Below are 27,142 nucleotides of genomic sequence, written 5' to 3'. Positions count from 1 at the left end.
CAATTGTAAACAAAATACAGTTGTATGACATTTTGCATCTGACCAATTTCATTGGTAACAGGCCTGTTCACGTGCAGCAGAACAAGAACTTCTTCAGTTGTTCTGCTGGCCAGACCTGGAGCACCCAACCTCTGCTGCATTAAACTTTCTGTTCTCAGGCCAAAGCTTCAAAAACAGATGCTGGCTGGAACTAACTAATTTTTAAACGAGTGACTCATCTAAAAACATACGGACTCTTTTCATGCAATACCTATGGATACCTACTGCTTTATAATATAATTGTAGTTGGGATTTTTCTGAAAGTTATATTACATTATTCTGACAAGAATAGCAGAATTGCATAATTTCTTCTTCCAAAAGGTTCTGCTTACTAGTGAAACCTCACACAGAACATAAACATGGAGTTTTACTCCCAACACCAACTACAAATCTGAAATAAACAGAAGACTTGGCTGATTTGTAGACATGTTTGCAAGGCTGGATGAATACTTGCTGTGTGTACATACTTGAGATGTGCTACTTGGTCTCAGCGGCTCCATAAAGCCATGTGATGGCATTTCCATTCTTCAGCTAGCTGGATGCACAACAATGGCACCACCAGGCACGTGTGATTTTATAATCTGCTTTGTTCAAACATTTGTGATAGGAAAATTTAAATTGAGTAATTGTGGACAACAAACACACCCAAAGAACAGCTTGAATTGATGGGTCTGTAGTGAATTGGGTGGACACTCCTGAGACACTGCAAATTTAATGCATTAGTTACTCTGCATAAGTTACTCTGCAGTAAGTGGAAAAATTAATAAAACATTAAAGAATTCTATGATTCCCTGATAAGAAACTGTAGAAAAATTAATCCTAAATGTGAGTAAATGTTAGGCACATGAACTCTTAAACACTCTCAGGGAAAGAATTGTATCTTACTGGCAAGATGGTTCTTTCTTCTTTCAGATACTGAAACTCCTGGAAGTTAAAGTCAAACTCATCATCATAAGCAAGCAGCTTCTGCTCCTCGCCGTTGCGAAAGTGGCGCATCCTGATAGCTCTGCCAGCAAGATGAGCATGAAGAAGTACTGCAAACACATTAATCCCAGCAGGTCTCTCAGCGCCTAGAGCCTGGCCAGGGAAACCAACACCATCAGTGTGCCCAGATGCAATGTCATGTAATGTATTACAATGTACAAACAGAGTAAAAATATATTAATAAATGAGTTTTACATTCCCTCAGGTTACAGCAAAATGCAGTCCGAAGAAAAAACAAATCTGTATGTGAAATTAAGGTTTTATATACAAAAAAAGGCTAGTTTTTTTCCATGATTTTTTTCTTTTTAGGAAAAACTTAACTTACTCCCAATGCACACAGTTTTTACGCAAATCAACTGGCCTGCCAATAATTCTCAACAGATTAAGCCCTTCAAGGGAATTACACTAAAACCTGCACATAATTTCAGTGCTAGTGGTTGACACTAGTGAATGTGGATCTTTACTGTGAAAAAGAATACCTATGCAGTTTTGAATGATGTTATCATCAACATTGTACCAAGAGAAGCACTATAAACAGAGACTGTAATTATAATATGCTCAACTTCCCATCTTCAAGTCAACTGATGGTGAAATACTGTAAGTTTACATCTGAAACTTTTTTCCAGGTCAAAAACATTTTAAAATTAGCTTTTTGAAATTGACACAAACCTGACATCACTCCCATTCTAGCTGAGAACTATGGATCTGAATATATGCTAGACTTGTTTAGAGCCCAAACTAGAAATAATCTGTTATTGCAATACCTTTCAAGTACAGCCTTAAGGTCAGAAACGTCACAATAATAGATTACTCAAGTGTTTTTAGGCTGAAAAATGCTATGACAATAAGCAAAATTTAACACCACCAAGAACACATCTAAATTCCATATCTAATTTAACCTTCACTCTAAATCACATCAGAACCAGTACTGATTCAACCTTTCTCTATACGTGACAAAGCATATGAGAATCCTGTGATACATTAATCACAGATTTTAGACAATACTTCCATTATCTGTGAAGTTATTTAAATTATCTTAATGAAAACCAAGTGTTTAATGAATGCGTAATATTGTACTTTGGGCCATGCAACAAAACCTGTTCAGGTCTTTAGTTTCTGTGGTTGGTCTAATAATACCTTTCAGGATTTCACTATGCCATTAGGAGCCATTTGCACATGAAATCTGAATTAGTCTCTCTCAACATCTTTTTGGGCTAACATTCCAGGCTATTAATAGCTTTGCCATGGAAAGCAACATATGCTTATATATTGAACAGACAATTAAAAATCACAAGCACTGTGTCATCCACTATTACTCATATCAGTAAAGCAGCTTGAATACTGAGCACCTCAAATATCCTGATCAAAAAGACTCAGCATTCTGGAGGGCAACACGTAGCAGATGCCTTGGCTCACATGTCTTTAACCAGTAACTATCAATCTTCCCAAGAAGTTAAAGTGGCTGGCTGTCCAAAACTATTTCTAAGAATGAAAAGCAATGGATTTAGGCAGGAGACATACCTCTTCCAGACATTCCAGTGTGCAGTGACCCTCTGACACAAATTCAGGCATGCCTGGTGGGATATTGTGGAAGAGGCTGACCCAAAGACCGGCTTCAATAACCCCAGCATCGTATTTCCTTAAAACTGGAGTATAAATTAACCTCAGACCAGAGTTATCTATCAAGCCTGCAACAAAAGAACACAGTCATCCATGGCTGTAAATCAATATTTTAAAGAAAAGAGGAAAAAAAATCCAATTGTTTCATATTTTTCAAGGCATGTCCTAAGTTTTAGATGAAAATCGATGAATCAACCTCTACAACCGGGGTCAAACCATATGCAGGAAACAATAAATAGGGGCACCCCACAAAAGGGTTGTTAAACATGGTATCATAATGTCTGTGGAGTTCAGATGTGAATGAAAAATATGTGCTGTCCATAGCCCTCATGTCTCTTCTGCTAAGTTGTGGAATATGGACCTCAGAGAAAAGAGGTTAGATCACAGGCAGAGCAAACAATACAAGGAAATAATAAGACCTCAAAAGGTTCCATGTATGATTTCAAATGAAATATTTAAACAACAGTTTAATGTTATTGTGGTTTTTTTCTTTAAAATTTTCAAGTCGTGCGTTATTTTCTACCTGTGAATTTGTCTATTCCTTCACCCTAGGCCCTAGCATTAATTATACTTCCCTTTGGTTTGGACTGCCTGTCACATTACAGCACACCTCAGATGACCAAATCCCTTTTACAATCTCCCCAGTTAAAAGATCATCAACTAAACATGAAAATTGGCTTCCTGAATCCCAAACCTGAAGACAACATCAGCACCTTGCATAAAGTAGACAAGAGAACTACAGAGGACTTTAATGCTGCACTCACTCAAGGACTTCTGATTTCAGAAAGTAGCTCAGAGAACCAAAGCATGCTGTGAAAAGATTGAGTCTTTAAGACTCAAAGTGGTATGAATATATTTTGTTCACCTGCATGTTCAGCCATACGTGATTGTTTGTATATCTATGAATAAGTTTTGTTGCCTCCATCATCTACATGCTTATAATTATTTATCTTCTATTAGCCATTTTTATTAGGCAAGACATAAAGATTAATTTGTGTTGCACAAGCCCTGCATTCTGCTAGTTCATCTGTTACTTTCTTCTTTGTTGTCCCTTTGCAAATTTCAATTTTGAAAATTAAAAATGCAAAAAAAATACCAAATCTCTCAGAGAAGGTGAGAGACTTTCTAATGACCTGTACTAGTCTTCTAAAAAACAGAACAGATATAGCAGTGCCTGAAACCAAATTTTACATCAATGTGAAATCAGCAAGCTATTTCAAGATAAGCAAATGGCAGAGGAACAGAGCAGGGACTAAGTTACCCAGTCACTAAAATACTTGAGACAGAGTAGTATATAATTATTAAGGAACAAAGGATATGAACTATGCGCTGCCAATTTAGAGTGGTATTCAACTATGAGGCATTTTGCAATATACAAATCATGACATTTCAGGTGCTACATACTGTCCCAAAACACCCCAGTTTTAAAGTGTTTGGGGATCCATACTCATTACCTTTCTGAAGTTATTCGTATTATCTCATCAACTTGAGTATTTCCTATGTGGTATTTCCCCTTCAAGCTTGTTGCTAAATGCTAGAAATCTTTGTGATATGTAAGAGGTTTTGATAAACAACCTCAAAAGAGGCCACCTTTCAATTGAAAAGTGAATGTTAAGGATTTCAGAAACAGAAACTTTCAAAACCAGCCATGTTAGGAGAAGTTCAAACATTTTTTAGTCTAACTGGGAGCCAATGCTGCCTACCAATCTGGGTCACTTGTGAAAATATTACCCCAGATCACAACATGAGGCTAACAATGCAGCCTTTAACTGCAAGACCCAAAGTGGGAAAATGCAGGTGCCAAAATGCCAAAACGAAGGTGACCCAGTGGCAGGTTTGGTGCTGTGTCAGGGGGACTCACATGCCCCCACCTGAAGCGGATGGAGCACCCAGGTCTACTCCCTCACACTCCTGGCACAATCTTATACCGTGTGTTTTGGCAAGGAGGAGAGAAACAACCTGGATTACAGACACCCTGCTCTGCCTTTGCTGTCTGAATTTTCCCAGGTCTTTGGCAAGACCCTGTGTTCACCTGGGACTGTGCCAGCAAGGCAAAGGTGTCCCCATTGCTTAAAAAGGAAATGAACCATTATTCATTCTCTGTCTTTCTGTGTGCCACTTGAACTAAAACTACGGTATCATACAGCACAGTTGATTAAAACAAAACAGTGGATTTAGGGACACAACCAACTCAAACAGTTCTTCTCCATGCATCTTCTTGGGCTTTCAGGTAACATTTGATGGAAAAGCATGCAACATCAAGGATGCAATGGAGTTTACTCTATCCCATGCAAATGTGCATGCTGAAGGAGAGAGCCTGTCATCAAATAAACCAATTTTGAGATAGTTCATCTAGTACAACAAAAAGAGGGGGAATAACAGTAAGACAGAACACCGTGACCCACAGAGAGGATTTTCTTTTAACATGTGAGGGTGTGAAGAAAGGCCAGTACACTGTGCTGCACTGGATTTTACTGGGTTCATATATAGCAATCACCAGAATATTCTCAGGTACAGTAATTAGCTCAATAAACTTTTGTTTCAGAACAAAAAACTATCTTTCTAAAAGTCAGCTTCAAAGATCCCTAGATTTTCTGGGGCTCCCTGACTTCTTCCTTTAGCTGCTTCTAAATATAAATGAATTTTAGAAATAAGATTAAAAAAAAACCAAAACCACCATTACAAAAGAAAAGCTTAACTTTTAAGATCACCTGCTTTTACCCAGTGAACAGTCTAGTAACCTGAGTCCATACTTCACTTTCAAAAACTGACCACAGTTCAGGTAGATGTCTTTTAAAAAGTGCTATAAAAAACGAATAAAAGGCTCATTCCCTGTGTTGCTGTCCCACAGTCTGGGTGCTATGCTATGTGCTCTGTCTGATTGGATTTCCCAGCAAAAGGAAAGGGACATAACAAGAATGTAGTGATAAAAGTGATGTATTCACCTGGTCCACAATTCTTTGGAATCTCTCGCTGACTTCAGGTTAAGCTTTTGAGGGCAGTGAGAAAAACACTGGGAACCAGGAACAATTGAGCAGGGGAAAATAAGCCTCAGCTTTGCATTTGCTCTGTTTGCCATGCAATGCAACGAGGCACTTGGGTCTATTACATCTTTCAGCTTTGTGTGTTATAAAGAGTGTGACGTACAAACCTTCTGTGTAAGATGGATTGTCATAATGCACCTCCATGAGGACGAACTGGGGGTCAGCTGCTGTGCCAATGGATAAGCCAACATGAGGAGGATAGGTGAAGCCCTGGAAATCAACACATGCATACAGAGTTAAGGTATTTTTTGTCACAGTTAAAAGTTAATTTGTTTTTTACAAATACAATGACTTTTTTTTTTTTCAATGATACAGTCATATTAATGATAAATTAAGAGGTGATTTCTTTTTAAATTCTGAACATGGCATTGTGGTGTAACATATTTATTATATACTCGATGCACTAAATAACTAAGTCAATATAAAATAGTAGATCCTACACTTACTAGAGGATAAAGCCCTGAGAAAACTGGTCTGACGTCACCACTGACCCTGTTTGAAGTAAGAAGCTGGACCAGAAACTTCCTGAGGTTCTTTTCAACCTGCATTATCCTGTGATCTTATGATTATTTATCCTGTATTTATTGCTTGAGCAGAAAAGGAAAAATTCCATTTAAAATGTATAAATATTGCATCATCAAGCAGTTTGTCTGACAATAAAACCCTTATGAAGAGGTGAATCTACATTTTAAATGTTCCCAGTTTCTAAAAGCAGTAATTTCCAGGGAATACTGAGGTTGTACATAATTAGATTGTTTTTCCTGCACAAATCACTGTATTCTAAGTAAAATGATTTGAACAATAAAGGTGATCTTCACGGCTACATTTACATTAGCAAGCCATGTAGTGCAAAAGAAATAGCTCTGTACAGTGCAACAGCTTGTGCTGGACACACTGTTCCCAGATGATGCTCCCCTGGACAAGCTCTGTTCAGACCCCATGCACAGAACCCCATTTATTGTTGGGAGATGCTGGGTTCACCATGGCACTATCAGTTTAACTTCATCCCAAAGGGGGCTGTGCAAGTTCTCAAACCACTCATGATGATAAACAGAGTTTGGTAAGTGGAGATAACCAGGAGATTTACTTAAAACCTTGCTCCGGATTCAAACTGAAACACCAATATCTTCTAAGGGAACTCTTTACCAAATTCACTTTTATAGGAATTAATCTGCATCATTTTATATTATATAGCTAATATTTTAATATGCAATTTGAGATTCTAACTTTCTGAAATGTGCAATTTGAGATCCTATTCTTTTCTGATGCTTGATGGACATTTAATGAATTAACCATAGTATACAATAATAAATATTATCACCTCCATTTTACATAAAGGTAAATTGAAGTAAGTGAAGTGAGTACTCTGGGAAACCTGCATGTAACCCAGATCTGTCAGATTCCTCCCTACAGATCTTTAACAGTGGGATCATCCTTGCAAAAACCTCCATAGTGCTTGTCAAATGATAACTTATTTATGTGAGGTTTTTATTTCACTTAGATTAAGACAGTTGAAAGTACAAATACTAGGTCAGAGCATAGCTGATGGCAAAACTGCACAAAGCATACAGCAGGGATAATGCTCGTAGTGGATTAAACTTTTTTTCATGGGTCCATGTAGCAGCTCTATCTTCCTCACACTGCAGCACTTGAAGATGGTTTTGGACTGCAGGCTGGCAAATGAAGGCTCCAGAAACTACCATCACTCCAGTCCCTCTCTGTGCCCACACCATCGTTTGTGTGGGCACTAAGTGAATCAGGGGGCTAAAGAAGGGGTGGTATTAATTCGGCAGTAATGCTGCCTTATGTCAGATTAAAGCGTTAACTGCAGCCAAAATTAACATATGAAATAAGCTGAAAACAGAGCCTGGGGTCAACTTGGCATCAGAGACTGTGTTTTCTTTAGATATGACCCATTGCCATGAGCAAAGTGGTCCTTGTGCTGGCTCTGCACCAACACAGGATCACTCCTACACTGAAATGATGTCTCTTTGGGCTGGGTAGGAAACTTCCCAATGGTATGCCTGAATGGGGAAACACTGTAACCAGGCCCTGGTGATGCACAAAGCTAATTAAATCTATGCTTGACTTTGTCTGGAACATTTCTCCTCCATGTCTTTCATGCAGTCACCTACAGAGACTGCTTTTCTTTTTGGCATTCTCCACAGGTAGCAGATACTGGTCATTGCTGGAGGCAGTGTATCTCCATATCAGATGAGACAAGATGGTACAGGGACAGACTCCCATGCTCCCAAGCCATCTTCCTTTCCCTAAGGCATCAACTCTCTCTATACTATTTTCATTACTTGTAGCTTGTCACTCAGGATGACCATTGCATTTCATCCTTAAAAAGTTAACAAGAAGTTGAGGACTTACTGCTGAGGCATTTAGGTATTATGATTGTGTACCCTTGAAAACAGACAGACTAAGTAATCGCTAATACACTAGGAAGAAGCTTCAGGATGATACACACCCTCCTAAATCCCCATTGATGAACCTGTCAGAAAGCCATTCAGCCTACCTCTCCTCCAATGGCCCAAGCAAAAATGACAGTCTCACATGTGAGAAAAGAGTCTGGCATGTTGGGGTGGTAACACTCATGTCCGTAGTCCAGCACACTGTCGTTCAAATTGCTGCTGCACTGGTAGAGCAGGATATGGTGCACCAGATTCTCATGGCCTTTCTGGATCAATGGCTCAACCTGTCAATGTAAAAAGGAAAAAGAGAAAGGAAAAGAAAGGGGAAAGAGAGGGGGAAAGAGAAGGGGAAAGAGGGGGAAAGAAGGGGGAAAGAAAGGGGGAAAGAGAGGGGGAACGAGAGGGGAAATGAGAAAGAAGAAAAAGAGAAAGAAAAGAGAAAGGAAAAAAGAAAAAAAAAGAGAAAAGAAAACGAAAGAAAAAAGAGAGAGGAGAAAAAAAAAGGAAAACACCCCACATCTCAAATGTGATTATTTCAATGTACATATGCAGACCAAACTAAAAACTATATGGCACATTTATTTTAAAAGAGGAGGCTCGATGTTAGATTGTAGTTAGGTTGAGATGTTACTTCAGCATTCCGCAACCCCAAGTACTGAAAACTTCATTGCCCAAGTGCACCAGTGGGGGACAGGAAGAAAGTTTTGTGTCTTGATGAAACCTCTGTTGCCATCTGTCTTGTTCTCTCTTCTCCCACCCCAGTCTCCTCTTTCCCACTGGCACTTATTTTTCTCCCTGCCCAATCTTGTTTAGTGACATTCTGGCATGAAGGGGTATGAACCAGCTGAAAGTCTGTTCAGCTAAACCAGCTTGGTATCTGAACTATTCACAACTTTTCATCCCTGCTTCTGCCTCTTTTGTACTATTTCAAACTAGAGCTGCCCATAGTTTCTATATATTTAGGGTGAGCCTGGAGGTATACCCCACATTACTCAGCAGCTCAAGGTGGACTTTCACATTTTTTTGACATCTACAAGAAATTAGAATTATTTTACAATCTGTTCAGTGGTAAAGACTTTATTAATATGAAGTCATTCCTAAGAGGTTGGGTGCTCCAGCCTGTTTATGGCAGTGATGAGCTGGAGGGCTCTCAGGGGAGCCCGGGTGCCCGCAGTATAATTTAACCACTGAACTTCAGGGGTGGCTGAAATTGTTTAATTCCCATGTAACAGTGTTCACTCTCTATTTGGATGGATGATGTTAAATCATCTCTGTCAGAGATGACATCCCTGGGGCAAACATGAATACTTCTGAAAAAAATTATTTTGTTTTTCAGAAAGATCATATTCCACAAAACATCAGCGTATAGAAAACAGTATTAAAATGAAAGGAGCTTCTCCCTTGCTTTTGCTTCCAAAGATTGCATCCAGTTCTGTCATATCTACCATATCATATCAAGTTGAATAAGATAAACATTAATGTTTCCACAAGAAAAGTAAAGCTTTGGCAGTGCAAGTTTTAAGATGTAGGGTGCCATGCAATATTGCCTTTTAATATTAGGAAAGATACGGTCTTTTAAACAGGCAAAAACGTACGTACATTCCAAATTTGCATCCATTTGTTTTGCAAGCACATGAACCCCAGCTACCAGTGGACCAGAACAGGGTAAGCAAGAACAGTTTATTACATTATTAAAATATTGTCAGCACAATATTGTTACCAGAAATTTATTTCTCTGCACTTTGTTCAAACCACTAAACCAATTACAAAAGAGGAAGGGCAGGAAGAAGCAACCAGAGCCTGTGCATATCAAGGCCACCCTCGTTGATATGAATCTGCAAAATACCATTGAAGTTGGACTCTCAGGGAGTCCAGCTGCTGCTGAGTACCTGCATGTCTGTCCAAGAAGTGCACAACCCAAAACCACCCACTTCACTGTGCTTAGAAGTCAATGGAAGGATGCCAATTTACACGGATGCATCGAAGTTCTGTTCTCATGGCAAGACTGAAATATTTCACAAGAGGTCTTCTGTGCTGTTCTCAGTGATCCCTATTTCAGTTAGTGTTACCATCATCATGAATTACCGTACTGTGAAGTAAAAGGTATTTATGAAGGAGATAAGAGTCAGTTTTCCCATCAGATAATAATTTATTCCCAAATATATCAGACTGACTGGCAAAGATTCAGAAATCCATTTCAGCTTGATCTTGTGTCTTCCCTCTGCTCTGTCATATACCTGCATATTTATCCAAACACTGCAGAACCAAAACACACTCATATCGTGGCAGCTTGTACATTAAATAGCAGTATACATCTCAAGAATTCTGAAGCTGCACATAATGTAGAGGTTAGTCAGAGAAACAGTTATGGGAATATTATCCCTGTATCTACCAAGAAAGAAAAGAGTATTTTTGTCCCAACATGTGATAGTTCTGCCTGCTGCTACAAGACCCCAGCACCTGCTGTGCTTACAATCACTACTTCAAAACCAACTTCCCCTCAAAACGATGGGACATCACCAAAATTAGAAACTCACATCCTGTCATCAGTTTTTAATGTCAGTTACCTAAACAATAACGGCACTTCAAAAAGTAGCTTTGTTCAGTTTTCTTTAATGAAGAAAAGAAAAAAAAATACTAGGATAAACCCATCAGCATCTTTCTGATGCATCTCGTAGGACAACTTATATTCTTCAGATGCACAAATAAATAATGAAAAGCAGCAGCAAAGTTACACTTTTTACACATTTTTATTACAGCTTGGTTAAAGAGGTGCCACCTCTCTCTCTCCCCTTCTGAACAAATAGAGAAAAAAAGAATCTATTAGGATTGGTCAAAAATCTGTTAACAAAAATCTTAGGCAAATCTCATTAATCACAAATTGTTCGTTTCCCAGAAATGTATGGAAATATTTCAATGGGCAGCTCCCTAAGGCTCACAGCATCATTTCTGATTGAAACAAGAGAAGGAAGAGGAACAGACCCCCTAGACACACAGGGCTCCCTTTTCCTGATCCAATGAATAGCTAACTGTATTTACGTACTAGAATACCTTCAGCAGAAAAGAAAATTAAATCTTATTCTCTACTGTAGCAATTAGGTACAGCAGGGATTTAAACATGCCATTCTACATCCCAGGTGAGTGCTGCCCTATTTACTCAGCCATTTGTTATTTTAGCTTATAGAAAAAGTCACTTATTTAGGCTGCTTCCCTCTTCCTCTCTCGCTTTCCACAAAGAGCATCTGTAAAGCTTAGTTTGCTCCAAGCCGAAAAGAGATTCCAAAACCTCATTTTTTTTCAAGTAAACAAAATTCTTGTTTTCTGGCCAGACTTACAAACAATGATGAACAATGACTGAGTTTCTCAAACATGGGGCCAAATTCAGCAAATCACTAATGCATTTAAAAGGCCACATGAGTAGTCTCAGGTATAAAATTAGTTGCTAGAGCAGGTATCTACAATTAAGTATCTACATCAGGGTGGCTTGGTTTCCAGAATACTTGTAACCTCAGTGAATGCTAATGCAGTTTGCAGGGTTCATCTCCTACAAGGTTCTTCCTATTTTAACAGATCGTTATGCCTTGATCCATGACTATAGGCATTCATTTGTAAAATGTGGACTTTTTAACGCACACATTCAAAGTTTCAATTCTTTTGAATTTTTATGAATAGAGTTTTGGTTCTTTCATAGTCTTTGTCCCCAAATCACACAACTGAAAGCTAAACTAAGCTAAGGTTTACTTTTGCAAGTCTCTAGTCACAATAATAATGGACCAACCCTGAAAAGTCACCTTGACTGTCTTGTTAATTTGTCTCAGGAAGTAGTGCAACTTTTAGTATACTTATAAGAAGATAAAAGACTGTGGTAAGTTAAGACAAAGGAGAGACATACAGGAAAAAAAAGTGATAAAAGTAGGCATAGTACATAACAGTCAATAAACTCTGCAGATTTATGTGAACAATTCCTTTTAATGTGGATTTTATTTATACATAGACTTGCTTACTCTGTTCTCGTAGTGTAAGGGAACTCTCAAATGATACCTTCAGCCACCAATAACTGAGTAATTTAGATGGGTTGCAGTGAAAATAGGAATCTGTCTTTCACTTGCAATAATTATGAGGAAACACATAATGAACTTCGAAACACAGTTCATTCTCCTTTCCTTGCTAATTCCTACCCACCTCTTGTTAGACAAGGGAGTCAAAAAAAAAGGTGAAAGAAGGCTGAAGGGGAATATGCACGTAACTACCTATTTTCCTCATTTTACCTCATTCTTTGAGGCTCATCTGTGGTGTTTTCACTGTTGCTGACATGCAGGGAAGACCCAGCTGTCAGGGTTCATCTCTTTGCAGTGTTATGAATAAGCCTGCAGAGATACTGCACCACCGGGGCACCTCAGTGACTTCTTCCCCTGCAGGCAAAGTGCATTTTCTGCTTGACATTTCCTAACTGCCAGAGGCTCAGAGAACAAAAGTCCTATATCCACCCTACATGAAAGTGCCAAAAGCGTTTGGGACTGCAGAAAATAAGTGCGTGCAACAAGACACAATCCTTCCCGCTTTTCATGAAACCTGCAGAAAGAAGCCCCTGGTTTTTTATTCATGATGATTTACTTACTGCATCCTCTCTACCTTTCTTGAAAGCTTGGATGAAAGATCTTTCTAACTGAGCACACTGACATATATGAACCTATCTAACTCCTACTAACAGAAGTAAAAAATAACAGGTGCACTATAATCCTCCACCACAGCAGATCAGGGTTTCCAAAGGAGGTATTTTAAATACACCGCAATCAAATGCAAAATGAAGACACTACCGCCTGCAACCAAAGGTATGGGTTAAGGTCATGGTGTCTGGCTAGCATGATCTGTACTCATCGTGCAGGTTGAGAGGTTTTACAGAGCTCCTTTCATCATACTGAATCTCTTAGCTCTTCTAAAAATACTGACTTTCAAAGAATAAAAAATAACAAATTTTCACTTTATCATCAAGTTAACACAGATAAGACATGAGCTTTCCACCTGTGAATCTAACAAAAGCCCTATTCTAGTCAAGAAGCTGACATCACATGAACAAAGAAAATGCTTACATCTGCCAGTGCCAGGTTACTAAGTTTCCGTTTTTCTTCCCCTTTTCTCTATTTCCTATTATCCCTTTACCTATTGCACAAACTGAACATACCACATGTCATTGTTCCTTAAAAAAACAAGACAAAATTGTAACATAATAGAGCCCTGCATCTCAAGCTGTCAATAAGCAGGGTCAAGATACTAAGTATGATGTATTAAATAGGGTGAAAATGCAAATGGCTCAAAGGGTCCAAGAAGTCACATTCCCTACAATGGAAAAAAAAACCTCCATAAACCTAGAAGTCTTTCTTGCTTATTTTTGGTTTTCTCCCTTTTTATTTACTTTGCTTTCTTTGATGTTAACAGCTGTGGTTTGTTCATGCCTGCTTATGCAAACAATGAAAGTTCATAAACTATATCCATAGTCTCCCCATAGTGTCCCTGTTAAAAAATACAGCCCACTGAATGACAGAAAACCAAAAGCTGAGTTTATTTTATATATGAAAATGGCAAGAAGTTTTTGGCCTTGTTGCAGTGATGCTTCCACACTGAAATGTCATAGAAAAATGTGATTTTATTTTTTCTGGCTCAAAAGATACCTTCAACTTTATCTTACATTTTAAAGACACTGTGGAATGGTATATTGCCATATAACTGAATAAAGCCACAGCCCTACACAACACTTCATGTATGGAGCCCATGGTGACACAGGGAAAAAACATTATTCTAGTGTCTCAAAACTGAGAGTACAAATCTGACACAAAATTTTTGTCTTGGCTCTGCTGCATCTAACAGAGTTTCTAGCTTCTGGTTGGTAATTTCATTTATATGAGCTTGCTGTGACTCTGATTAACTCAGACCAAAAAGTGATGGTGGTGAAACTGAGTACTGGCTGACTTTACTTGAGAGAAATTTTGTAGCAGAAGACTGAGTTATAGGGTTTCTGCTTTCTATACATATCCTCAGGAAGAGCTGTCTTTGTACTTCCTTCACAAGTATGTACCACGTACATACATTGAAATATTTGTCTGACAGAAAAGTTGTTGAAAGGTAGATGTGATGTCTTCTTATTAGCATTATCAAAACTTCTGATTTTTTTTGCTTTTCAGAAGTGCAGTTGTGGCATGAACAAATATTTATCTAACACATCTTGTTTACTGGTTTAGATTTTTCTCCAGAAAAGCAAATATTTAGAATACTTGGCTTAATAAAGTTGGAACTTTTCCAGCAAAAAACTCCATGTATTTTAGAAAAAAACTCAGTAATAATATGGTCTGCCATAAATGTTCTGAAAGAAAAACACCTTGTTCACTATCTAACTTTGCTTCTTGCACACAACCCAGAGGTGTGCCAAGTAAAAACTCAAGAGCTGGAAATATGTCTCTGAGCTGGGGTAGATGTTTAAGTCCATACCTCCGGGTCAGACTAGGATTTGAACCCTAACAACCTAACAGCTATCTTGTGTCAGTAGAAAAGCCTGCCTAGGCCAGCATCACATCTGGAACACTAATCTGCTGCAGACTTTCAACCCGGAGTTCATGCATTCTGGGGTCAGGCAGGGACCACCCTCACAGCACCACCATCCCACCCTGCCTGTCAGAAAGCACTAAATTCATGCCGTGGAATAGGTAGAGCTGAACGAGGTACCTCCAGCGCTCAACCAGCTGCAATCTAGCATGGACTAGAGGCCGTAATCTATCCTGAGATCAGCAGTACCGCTTGCATGTATACAGCTATGTGCCCATTTCAGTTTTCCTCACTGCACAATCCGAATCCTAAATTCAGCCATCATTACTAACAAAGCCCTTTGAATCACACTCTGTCTTGAGTGCTTCTGAATTTACACTGTGCCACTTACTTAGAAAGGCGTATATTTTGGTGAGTGAATTGCAGGAGGCAGAGCAAAGATGCTGTTTCTGGTTCACTGATGGTAATCCATGTACAGCAAGGATCATTACTGCTTAACTTGAATTGTCCTTCAAATGTAAAAATGCTCACCCAAATTATTATCATACACATGTTTTCACATCTTCCAGCTGGAGGAAAATACAACCTGTGTAGTCAGTGACATACTTTGTTTCTCCTATGTTAATAAAACAAGAGATGGAGATGAGAAAAAGGCCCAGGCGACAGCAACCATCTCATCTCCACCCCCAATCTCATAATGTGGTTAGTTAAGATTTCCTTGGAGGACTGAAGTTTTCCAGACCAAAAATTAGAGGTTCCATACAACTTAAGCATTGAATTTTGCATGATTCACCTTTAATATGTGTGGAGGCTGGGAGGTTTTTTTGGTTTTTTATTTGTTGTTTTGGTTTTGTTGTTGTGTTTGTGGTTTTTTTTTTTAACAAGGCAAGATTCAATACAGGATATAATCCCAAACTGAAAGTGCTGGCTTATTTATTTAAGCTGTATTGCTGGTATTTGCATTTAACTGGGTTTGGGTATACTTTAAAACATATAACAAAAATTCTAATATCACTGTGGAGAAAAAGTCCTTACCACATGAATGGAAAACCTTATTCAAAGCACAGATATTTCCTGCTCTTGGCGTAAAGAATGAAGTATTTGTTTACTCAGTGACTGAGCTGTTCAGCGAAGGCTCTTATTTAAGTTTTATTAGTATACCGCCTTAAGAAGTAATTACCATACCTCCATTTTAAGCTGCAGAATTTTATTGGAAAAAAATATGTACTCTCAGGTAAAAGTTACCATTGCTGTCCTGTTAGCTTGGAGAGGAGGCTATATATCTAAATTCATACAAACCATTCTACCCCAATATACCAGTGCTAATGATTACACTGTACATCCAGAATTTCTATAGGTCAATGTGCAGAAGAACTTAAATATTTTAATCAGGAAAGAAGACTCAACACAATAACCAATAAAAACAATTTAAAAATGAGAATTAGAGATGGATTTAGGTCTTGTTCTCTCTGCCATCAAGTCCGTTCCTAAACTCTTATTCCTAATGAATTGTCTGGAACTCTGCCATTCAAAAAGAGTTTCAGACTGCAAAGGCATGCAGTAATTTAGGCTAAATCTAAAAGAAGTGTACCTCAAAGAAATGTTCATAAAACATTGTTTCTGCCTGACGTACGTCCGAAGATTTAAGATAATGCATTTAGTAACAGTTAAAAAGTATAACCCTGAGGAGCAATCTGATAAAAAGCTCAGGTCAAGAAAAAACATGTTTCATTCAGCTACGCTTCCTGGCAATACACTCATTGCACTCCTAAGCAGCAGAAACATCAGCAAAGTGGTTGCGGTATTTAGTACGGCCATAGTCTCTCAGCGCAGTTGACACACTCCAGGCAGAATTAATTGGCAATTAATCAGCAACATCATTACTTTCTTGTGAAAATAATATCATAATAAAGTAATATGTAACCAAATATGTTTCAGATCTAAAGCCAAAATGGGTAGTCTATAAAGAGTTTATATTTATTCAAGAGGAACATGTAATTTGAATAGTATAAATAATAAAGTCAGTGAAGGTACTCCCTTTTGCTCATGAAATCACCATTCATGCATAGGGATGTCTGTCTGTTTCTGTCGGATGGCAATGAAAGAGGTTTTAATTCTATTGTAGAACTGTAAAGTGTTCCCTTTGATTGTGTAGCTTAATAACATTATACTTGTTCTCCTCCTGCTTGGGAGTGAACACACAGCTTTGCTCAAAGACAGAACATGAGAATTTACAGTGTGTCCATTTCTTGTTTTACACATACTGGGGTATACTGTTAGGAAACATGCTTTCTGACAAGAAAACGCTGACTTATGCGAAAGACTACTGAAACAGAAAACACATGAGAAAAACCTTAGACATCTGATACTGAGCTTCTACAGGAGTCACCACCCTGGATGCTCTGGCACCTAAAGTTTGCTGAAGGGAAAGTATAGGATAAAATGAGCACCAGGGTCATGATTTTGTCACGACACAGCCTCCTGAGTCAGCAGAACAAATCTCAGGAATGACTGCTCATAACCCTCTAAAAATTTATATTTACAGGGTTAACATACAAATATGAGATGAGTTACAAAATAAATGCGGTTAGGTAACACCTACATAAATACTAAGATTGCCATATTTTCTCACACTGAGCCAGGTCCTGGTAGCCTCGTGTAGGGCTCCAGCACCCCTCAACAGCACCATGAGGTCACATAAGAAGGGTCATTTTCAGATTACTTGGTTCTTTTGAAGTCATTTGAGAATACTGCATTAAAATTTTACTGTATTAATTCTCTAGAAACCAAAACTGTAATTGGCACTTCATAAAACAGAGACATTGTTCTAGTCCAAGCAACTCAAGAGACAGTAATGGAAAGGTCACTGAAATGAGAGGATGGAGAGACTGAAGAGCACTAGTTAGCCTTTTATAATAATTTGCTTCAGTACATGTTTTCTCAAGTTAGGGTGGTTTTTTTGTATGTATTTTAGTTAGATCCAAGTTCTAAATAATTTTCATATTAGGTAAAACTTCATTTCAGTCTCGATGCAAAGAGAAACTATTCATCATCTACCTGTGGTTCATTTATCATCTGTGTGGATTTTGATGTTATGTATGCTATGCATGGACATGGTGGAGTGATATTATCTGACCATTGCCTATTTTCCCACTGTTATTAATGTTTGTTGTTTCTAGTTTACCCTGGGAGTCAATGAATCTATTCTTTGGACACAGCTGCAACTACTGTGACAAGCAAGTGGAAGCAGAGATAGAGAAGGTGCCATAACATCATTCCCTGAAAAATAACTTCAGTAGTTAATGGTGGAGTTGCAGAGTGAGAGGTCAGTACTAAGGCGAGAAACACTTTAAACAAATCAGAAATTGAATTTCTTCTCTGTTTAAATGACATTGGAGCAATTAAGTGTGGCTGTATAGAATTGCTTAAGATGCTGCTACTTGTCTGATTGAGAATGTTGATCTTAAGAAGCAATGTCAAGATGCTAGTAGGACCAAGGTAGATCTGTTCTGTGATCCATCCAGACACTCACTTCACACCCCATCAAGCCAGATTTTACTACCTATGAACCTGGTGTTCTGGTGTTTGCACAGAAGATGCTTTATAATTGCCTGTCTAAGGCCCAGCTCTGCTCAGGAATATTTTATTGCCTGCTATGATAAGAAGTGCTAGCGGCTGGCTGCAAAAAATTCTTGGACACGCTCTTCCTATCTTTTCAGTGCACTACATAACCACAGACTTACTTTAAAACCATATACAAAGCTAAGGGTAAGAAGAAACAGAGACATGGTACAAGGCAAAATGGGGTTAATCAATAGCAATCGTCTCCTGAAGATCAACCCACAAATAATCTCAGAACTGGGAGGTGAAACTCAGAGTGTTTCACAAAAATTGTACCCTCCCCTTCTCCATGCTCACCGTTGGTTGTATTTTAAGTTAAGCCTCCTGTCGTCTAACACTTGTATGTAACCAGAAATTGCATAACTTCTGACTTTCATTTTCACATGAAATATTTATTTTCCAATCATGTGCCAGCATAGTCAATACAATGCTACAATGGATGGATGTTGTTTTAATTTAAAAAAGAAAAATCAAAGGAGCTGGATTAAATTAACTAGATGTTCATGTTTGCTGATGACAGAAGTGGATTATTTTTGCATACTAAGTATGGAATAAATAATGCAGCAATAGCTGCATAATTTAAGCATTCCTCTTGTAAAGATGTATAAGTGAAATGAAAGAAGACTACCGCAAAATGAGAATATGTTCCACTAAGAAATGTAAAGTTTGCTGTGACAGTAAAATCTGTGGTCATACGTAGTTTCATCTTTGATCACAAAATGAAGTAATATATGAAATTGTTTTGCATATGAAATAGTTCAGCAGAATATAGAGAAGACAGTATTTCTTATTTTCCTGATACAGTTGCTTGGGAAACTTCTAATTTCCAGCCAGTTCAGTTAGACGATTCTTTAACACTGCAAAGCCTAATGGGCCAATTCAGGCTTGCACTGAAGAGACAGCCCTCCAGATCAAAGGGCAGATAGCTTACAAGCTCTGCAGCATAAGATGATCGTTTGGTTGCCAATCTAATTTACCAAGGCTGAAATTGCTTTGTGGGGGAACATACAGGAAAATACAGAACATTTGTTTATGTCGGGTTGCACGATGCAATTTGCTAGAGTCGTCACATTTAGCAAAACGTAAACGTTCAAGCCAGAGAACAACAAGCAGTTACTGTCTGGTCTCACTCAAGTTAAAAATCAGTGCCCTCATTTAGATACTGAAGGCTACAAGCTGCCCTTCTGGCTTTCAATCAATCAGTCTCTTAAACTGGAGTCTCTTTGTATTTTCACACTGGGGTCTTTGGTATTACCAAGGCATTCCACTGTCATAAAGCAGAGTTACCCTTGGCAACAAGGTTTTTTTGGAGTTTTTACTTCCTTATCAGAGATTGCCCCTGAAACTGAACATGAAGATTAACTAGCAGCTGCTGGTGTGCTTTAATACAGGCTTTTCTTTAATTGAAAAGAGGCTCCCTTTTCTAAGGAGAGCAACAATGGAAAACTTTGGTGCTTCTATAAAGATATGCCCAATGTAATGCTTCTCAGCTAATGCTAAATAATTAAGTTTTTTCTGGTGATATGCTTGGCCTGTTTTCACTAGTCACATAATAAGTTCAGTGACAAAAAATTACACCAGAATGTGGTTGAGAAAAATCCATTTTTCCTAAGGGCAAATTAAAACAAACAAACAAAAAAGTACAGTTTTGTGATTTTTTTCCCCCATCACAATCTCTTCTCTCCCCTGACCATTTTTGTGGGACATGTCCCCTCATTCATTCATCTGAGAGCTACATATCTAATACAGGCTAGTTATCTGGGTTCTTCTGTCTGCCAATGGAGAGAACGATTGAACCATACCGGGGATGCTTGAGCTCACGTATTTCAGACACCTTCCCTGGGATGACACAAACAGCTGGTTTTGCCTCTGTAAGGTCATTTAAGCAGCTGCCTCAGACCTGTAGATACGTCAAACTAGATGAGAGGAAGCCCATCTTCATTGTTGGAAATTTACTGTCTATAATATGTTGCCTGCGTTTAGTTTAGTATTCACGAGGTGTACTTAAGAGATACTGAATTTTGACCACGCAGCCTAATCCCTCGCATGGGGCTTCTTCCCTGTTTCAGCAGCACTAAACCTGCTTGCTCCATTCTCGTAAGTGGGTTCAGTATGAAAGGAGTACTTTATACAGGAAACTGAACATTTAAGAGCTTACAAAATGCAACCTACTATCCTCCTTTCCAATGCCAAATACCGTCTAAAACTGGGCATCCTGTTAAATAATTTCTCTTGCAGAATCTGAGGGATTTTATGCTCCTGAGCACAGCTGCATCGCAACCTTTCTGCCAGTGTTTCTCTGACTATACTAGTTTCAAAATATCCCAAAAAGTTTGGAACTATAGGAAAATGAGTAATTATTGTCAAAAAGACATGTAGGTACAGCTAAATGACCCTACTACCCAATTGCATTCCTTATTTTACATAAACTGGTTTTCTGACTCTTAACTGTAAAATTTTATGTCCGACATGTTTTTGTCTATGGGATTATTACTACTGAAGCCCATGGAACTAATTTCCCTGAGGAAAACACAGTATATTTCAAAGAAATTAAGAAAATATAGAGGGGAAAATTTACAGATGTTGAAACTAGCACAGACATGCTATACATTAAAGCTGAAAAGCTTCACACAAATCGATTATGGCACTTCTGGCATGCAGAATATACATACCATTCCTTCACCAGTATATACTGTAAATTTTCAGAAGTTTACACACAGCATTTAACAATTTCTCAGGTGTAGTGGGAGACCACAGGTATAGAGAATGCACAGAAAATCTAGAGACAGTAAAGGAAATACTGTATCTTAAGGCTTTTAATTGCAACAGAAAAAACAGCAGTGGGACACATGGAAGAGCTGTGGTTAATGTGAGGCCAAAGCAATGAATCTTTACCAGATACAGTTAATTAATAAGAAATACAATCAAATTAAACTAACAGAAGACATGGAGTATTGAAACCTAAGCTAAAGACAGTAATTAAAAAAACCTGTATCTGTAGAACCACAAGTAGAAAAAGCAGTAACAACAAACTTTGAACATAAAGTAAAAGCTGTATTTACTAAAATACTGAGAAGCGTTTCTCATGACTGTGAAACAAATTTTCACTTTCATGCTGCTGGTAAACATTTGCATGATGCCAGCTCACAGAAAGCAACCATTAAATTCAGCAAATAGGCAGAAAAACACAATCATCAACAGTCTTACAAACTGTCAAAGCAGAGACATGTCAGCACACATATATCTGCACACATTGAAAATCATGAAAACCCAACATCTCGACGGTACAAGAATGAAAAGATTTCAGAAGCTCCAGTGTACTGCCACTGAATAACTACTTTTTTTTTTTTAAAAAATGGAATACGCAATATGAAAGAGACTTTTAAAAGTTTACATGATTTACAAGAGGGAGAGTGCTGCAAAGACTCCCTGTGTCAGCATGTGCTCCTCTGGGTAGGCACCTTTGGCCCTGCTAGTCCCCGCTCCCAGCCCTGGCGTGGAGGTGACTCTGCCTCCAAGGGCTCTCCACACCCAAGGAGCTGCCCTCAGCCTGGCCTCAGCAGGGAGACAGAAACCTTTTCAATGCAGAGGTCAGTGCATGGAGATGCCTGTGTATCTACTCTACCAGTGGGTCCCTCCCTCCCTCCCTCTGAGATGTCCTGCTGGAGCGGAGGTCCTGCCCCAGGTGCAGTCAGTGAAAACAGAGAAATTTCTTTAGGGATGTGATTAAAAGGCATATTCAGGACCAGTCAGAATAACAATATTTACAGAGAACTGAGAAATCCTAGCAAGAAATGACCTTAAACCCATCTTCGGAAAGTCTGGGCTAATAAGTGGAAAGCTTTTTTTCTAAGAAAGCTACTTCTGAGAAAGCTCACAGCTAATTTACGCATGTGAGAAAAGTAAAAATCCCTTGAGTAACAAGCCTGAGGCACATACCACCACCTGAAGCTCAAAGCAGCAAAACAGGCCAATGCACACATTGCTGCAGGAGCAGTTTGCAGACAGGCAGCAATGTGCACTCCGCCAATGAGAACAGTCAGGGTCCATCACCCCAGAACCACTGCGGAGCCATCCTGCAAACAGCTGACTCAAATTAAAACAGTTGCCTGCTATTACCTCCAAGCAATCCCTTTCACCTGTTCTGCACATTGTTATTTTCAAAATTGATCTATTACCCTGATAACTGGTTCTGCTAACAAGAAAAAATAGAAAAAAAAAAAAATGTGAGGGAAAACCTATAGAAGATTAAAAAATTTTCAAGCAACCACCATTCAGCCAGGTAAGACAGCTTGAAGCTGAGGAGTGATGTGTTCCATCAGTCACAAAACCAGTTCAGTGCCTGGTATTGTTTGGAATCTGTGTAACTCTTATCACTATTATGCCCAGCTATTGAGAAATCATCTTATTTTGTTTTATTTCTTAGCAGGCATAATGAGTTATTTCTCCAGGAGTTCCCAGAGGCATCAGAGAAAATCTCATAACAGAAGGCATTGTAGGGACATGTAGGAAGACACAATCTCTTCCCTAGGGAAGAAGTTGCAAGACATAAGAAACAAAGGAAGATTAAACAGAGAAGTCCTAACCCTGGCTGGGTGCCCCGTTATCGCAGTGAAGCCCTGTTCTCCATTGGTAAGTGCAGCTTAAGGAGAAATTACTTATCCATGGCCCCATTCTAACTATGAGATGAACACAAGATTACAATCTTATCTCTTGCACAATTTACATGTCATGTAGTGCAGCTTGATCAAGAACAGTCAATGAAAATATGCTGTTTCTCATTACCTGAGGTTCTTGGAAAGTAGCATGAATATTATGTGAAGAGAAAGAAAAGACATAAGGTTTTACATAATTTACCTTTGACATATTTTGAGATCTCTTACGCTAGTTATTTCTTGTGCTAACAGAAGAACCCAGACCTTGCAATCACTACCATTAAAAAAACCCTTTGATTCACTTCAAATCAAAAGCTTGCTCATGCAAGCAATCAGGTGGACGACTGTACGAAAGTGACCAGGAAGGCAAAGACAGCATATTGGGACATCTGCAAAAAATGTTTCTCATTGCCCAGAGAGTAATTCAATTATGGTGGGCTTTTTTTCCCATCAGAAGAAAAAGCATGGAAAAGAATGTGTTCTGGACATCCTCTCTATTCAGCATCAGAAAGTTTTTATTCGTACAAGCACCGGTCTGCTCCCATGGGCCATTGGCCTGTTTCCACCTGGGGATTTCTGTTGTGCTCCCTATGCACACCCTCCTGGTGATTTCACCTAAAGGGATTCACCTCACGAGTCCCACGTCTGCTCCATGGTAGTAACCACACGAAAGCAAGCAAGAATAACTTCAAGATTCACTTCAGAAGCATGCTTCTCATCCAAACTAAAACACTACTGTAGATGCACCCTAAGACCAAGCGCTATCACTTACCCAGCTGTTGCACCACTAGATTGTATATATGAAACTTATTTGTAAATGCTTTGAACATGTTCTGCCTGAAAACGTATAGTTACACTTTTTTCAAAATAACTCATGGTCAATGGAAGTTAAAAAGTCCTTTTTAATTCAGAGTCTGGATTCACAATCTGGCATTCATTAACCAGAGGTGATTAAAACTCTTGGTCTCTACCTTTAATGATAGGTCTAATTTTTTCACAGTTTCCTTCATTAAAATACTATGCTTTCCTGATGAAATGGATATTTTAAAAAATACGTTATTATAAAATGCTCAGAGCAATTTTCAAGAAGACAGGAATAACAGAAAACAGCTGAACAGCATGAAAAAAATTCTTATTGTGGCTGTTGCACCTACTTGAGACTCCAGGTCACCAGCAGATTTACACATATGCACAGCTAAGCACACACTTCCATGGTGTTGATGGCACACATCATCCAACAAGAGCTTAACTGCACTTCAGTGCTCCACAAAATCATACAGGACAGAAATGGGCAAACACAGCTCACACGTACACTAGTTAAATAGAATGAATTATAGCAGAGATGAATTTGTACCATTTTCTAAATGCTTTTTTTTTTCTGTCTGTAAAAGTGAGAAGCGTAGGTTTGTATGAAAATGGTGCTACAGAAGGCATCCAGAATCAATAATTACATAAGTATTTAACTAACAAACACAGACTTTGATCAGGCCAAGTAATTCATCTATCCTCCCCTTTGTGAAATTCAATCTTTGTTTGCATAGCTAATTTCCTCCTGAGTAGCCATAAGCCCCATCCTTTGTGTATCAGTAGGCTTCAGGCAATGTTTAATCAGTTTGCAAGAGTGCATAGATACAATTCCACAACAGCCCTCTATGTGTCATCTACAAAAGTCACATATATGAAAATATAAGTTGTGCTCCTAAAAAGAAATGTTAAAGAAGTGTTCCTCTTTCCGTAATCCTTTTTCTCTAAGTGTTTTTGAAGCAGCAGGATTAAATGTGTTTGCTTTTCTGAAGGTGGAAAATCACACTGAAGATTTTACTTTAATTTTTAACTTTATAAAAACCAAATAAATAGCTGATTTCAAAATATGATTCCTGAAATTGTAATGTTCATCATACATCATCATAAAAATAAAGAATACAAAACTATTCTGGAAAATTAGTCAGTGTATTTCTGAGCTAAAATCATGTTTTAGCTTCCACCAACCAAATTATTTTAAAAAATTAGTAACATATGTGCAGTCAGGAAAAATATTTAAAAAATAAATTCAGAAAATACAAATAGTAAATAGTTCCAGGGAACTTTTTTGCAAAACAGCATGTATCTATAGCTTGCACCAAACTTAACATGGAAAGCATGATTCTGATATTACCATTTTGAAGCTCTCTCACTTGAAAGCAGAAATCTGGGAGGCCTGACATATATACTACATTACAAGCAAATTCTGCTTTTCATACAGATCTGTGAAAGTAGCTGCCACAAATTTCTAATGTGATTAAATATCAAGTGCATGAAGGGAGAAATTTGGACCTTGCAATTCTTCATTCTGATAAAGTGTGGAAACCTATAATATTTCAGAGTAACTATAGGTATTTCTCAGACATACACCGGAGATCACGTTAAGTTCCCTGAGTTAATTTAAACGCATTAGAACGCATTAGAGAAATCTGACTGACAATAATCCAAAAACTGGAAAAGAATTGTGTACCTAAAAGCATTCATGGGTTTAAAGAAAGATAAAAATGAAGGCCAGAGCTATCTCACTGTGCTATCTTAAGTGGTTTAACAATAATATTAAGTCGTTCTGTTAGGAGGTCTTCAGTATATTGCTCCTGGGAAGGAATGTGAGAACCATTTTTCCCGCAGCACTCTTAAGCATTCAGTTCCAAACTGAAAGAAAAGTTAGAATATGTGTTATAAGAAAACATGTTTATGCATGCGGGTTTTGAAATCACTTTGGATCCTGCTGAACCTTGTGGGGATGTTTACATGTTTTCATTAATTTTTAAATATACTACAATATCCATCTCTTATTTCATAATACTCAGCTTTTACACAGCCAAAGACAGTGGTGTCTGTGCCCGTGTGATGTTACGTGGCATAACTCCACTGTGGTCACAGAATGAGAGGTGACTGGAATCATTTAAAAACTTGGCCTTTCATTTGAACAAATTTCACCATTTAATTATTTTTTAATTTAAAATTACTCTCTGTTAAAAGAATTTCATTAAATTCCTATATAAAAGCAGAAACTTGATGGAACATGCTTTTAGACAATTTTACTTAGTCTTTGCCAGAAACGATTACAGACAGAAAGAATTTTCGATCTTATTTTCTTGGGAGAGCTTGTAGAGGCAAAAGGAGGGTCCTCTGTCACTGTGCGTGGTGACTGTCAGGGCACACCAGGATCAGGTCCTGGGTGCACATACACATACACCTGACATGTTTGTGAAGACAGAGAAAAGGTCTTCTTTTCACTCCAGTAAGTAGTGAAACAAATTTTGAGAGTGCAAGAACTGATTTGAAGCATCTGAGCTCCTCTAAATTTGCTCAGTTTGAATCACTCACCTTTGTCACATGATGTTTCTCATGTTGTACAGGAATCTTAAACATTTGGCACCAATATGTTGTATCTTTGTCTGGTACAGGCACCTGTCTTAATAAAAAGGGCAAGAACACAATATTATACAAGTCACATTACCCTGTTGCATAAGCCCAAAGCTTTGGCTACCACCTTATCCCCAGCTCCACATAAACCCAAACCCCGGAGTAACTTACGTCTTTGTTTGTCAAGTCAAAGTATGGCAAAGAGGCAGATAAGACTTCTTCTTTCTCAGGATTCAGTAGACGTAGACTCTTCGTACCACGATTAGACCCGTGGTAATTTTGACCTGCCTCTCCCATGTCTTTGTGGTGGTAGGCCCATATTACCCGCACTGTGCTCTCCTGAAAAAAAAAAACCCACACACAAGGAAAAAAAAAAAGTACCCATCAGGAACAGGAACAATATCTTCAATATCTTCCTTACACAGTTTGCATAATTGCTATGATAGCTGTGATGTAGGTGTTCCTGTATTTGAACAACGACAAAGTTCAAAGAGGAGCAGTCATCTACTGACACATTTTTGCCTTAAAGTTAATAGTGTTTTACACTCATATGGTTCATTGGACATCACACATATGCAGAAGTTGAATCTCTCTCTGATAGATTCCTTCATTAACGTCATAAATTTAAATCATATCTGCAAATAGCAGAACAGACTCATAAAGAAGTAACCAACTAAATGCATGAATTATTTTTTTCTAGAGATGTCACTTATTTGGCCAGCAATTAGGTTTCCCACCAAAACATTTTCCAGGCTCAGATCTGTAAAAAAAAAAATGTGAATACCTTCTGTGAACTGCCATCCTTACATGCTAGGGAAGACAGACATTCAATTAC

The 27,142-nt window shown here is 38.3% G+C and overlaps 1 protein-coding gene across 1 annotated transcript in view; it reads right to left on the bottom strand.

Annotated features, from left to right (window-relative positions):
- MOXD1 (monooxygenase DBH like 1) overlaps positions 1-27,142 on the bottom strand; it is a 51,482-nt gene that overhangs the window by 10,845 nt on the left and 13,495 nt on the right. The window contains exons 3-8 of the mRNA XM_055713448.1: positions 26,479-26,646; positions 26,269-26,352; positions 8,209-8,388; positions 5,795-5,897; positions 2,545-2,711; positions 925-1,116 (exon numbers count right to left, since the gene is read on the bottom strand). Coding sequence (XP_055569423.1) covers positions 925-1,116; positions 2,545-2,711; positions 5,795-5,897; positions 8,209-8,388; positions 26,269-26,352; positions 26,479-26,646 — 894 coding nt within the window. The remainder of the gene's footprint in view (positions 1-924; positions 1,117-2,544; positions 2,712-5,794; positions 5,898-8,208; positions 8,389-26,268; positions 26,353-26,478; positions 26,647-27,142) is intronic.

The sequence above is a fragment of the Falco cherrug genome, chromosome 6 (genome assembly GCF_023634085.1).
Source record: "Falco cherrug isolate bFalChe1 chromosome 6, bFalChe1.pri, whole genome shotgun sequence".
Classification (NCBI taxonomy): domain Eukaryota; kingdom Metazoa; phylum Chordata; class Aves; order Falconiformes; family Falconidae; genus Falco; species Falco cherrug.
This window is presented reverse-complemented; position numbering and strand designations above follow the sequence as displayed.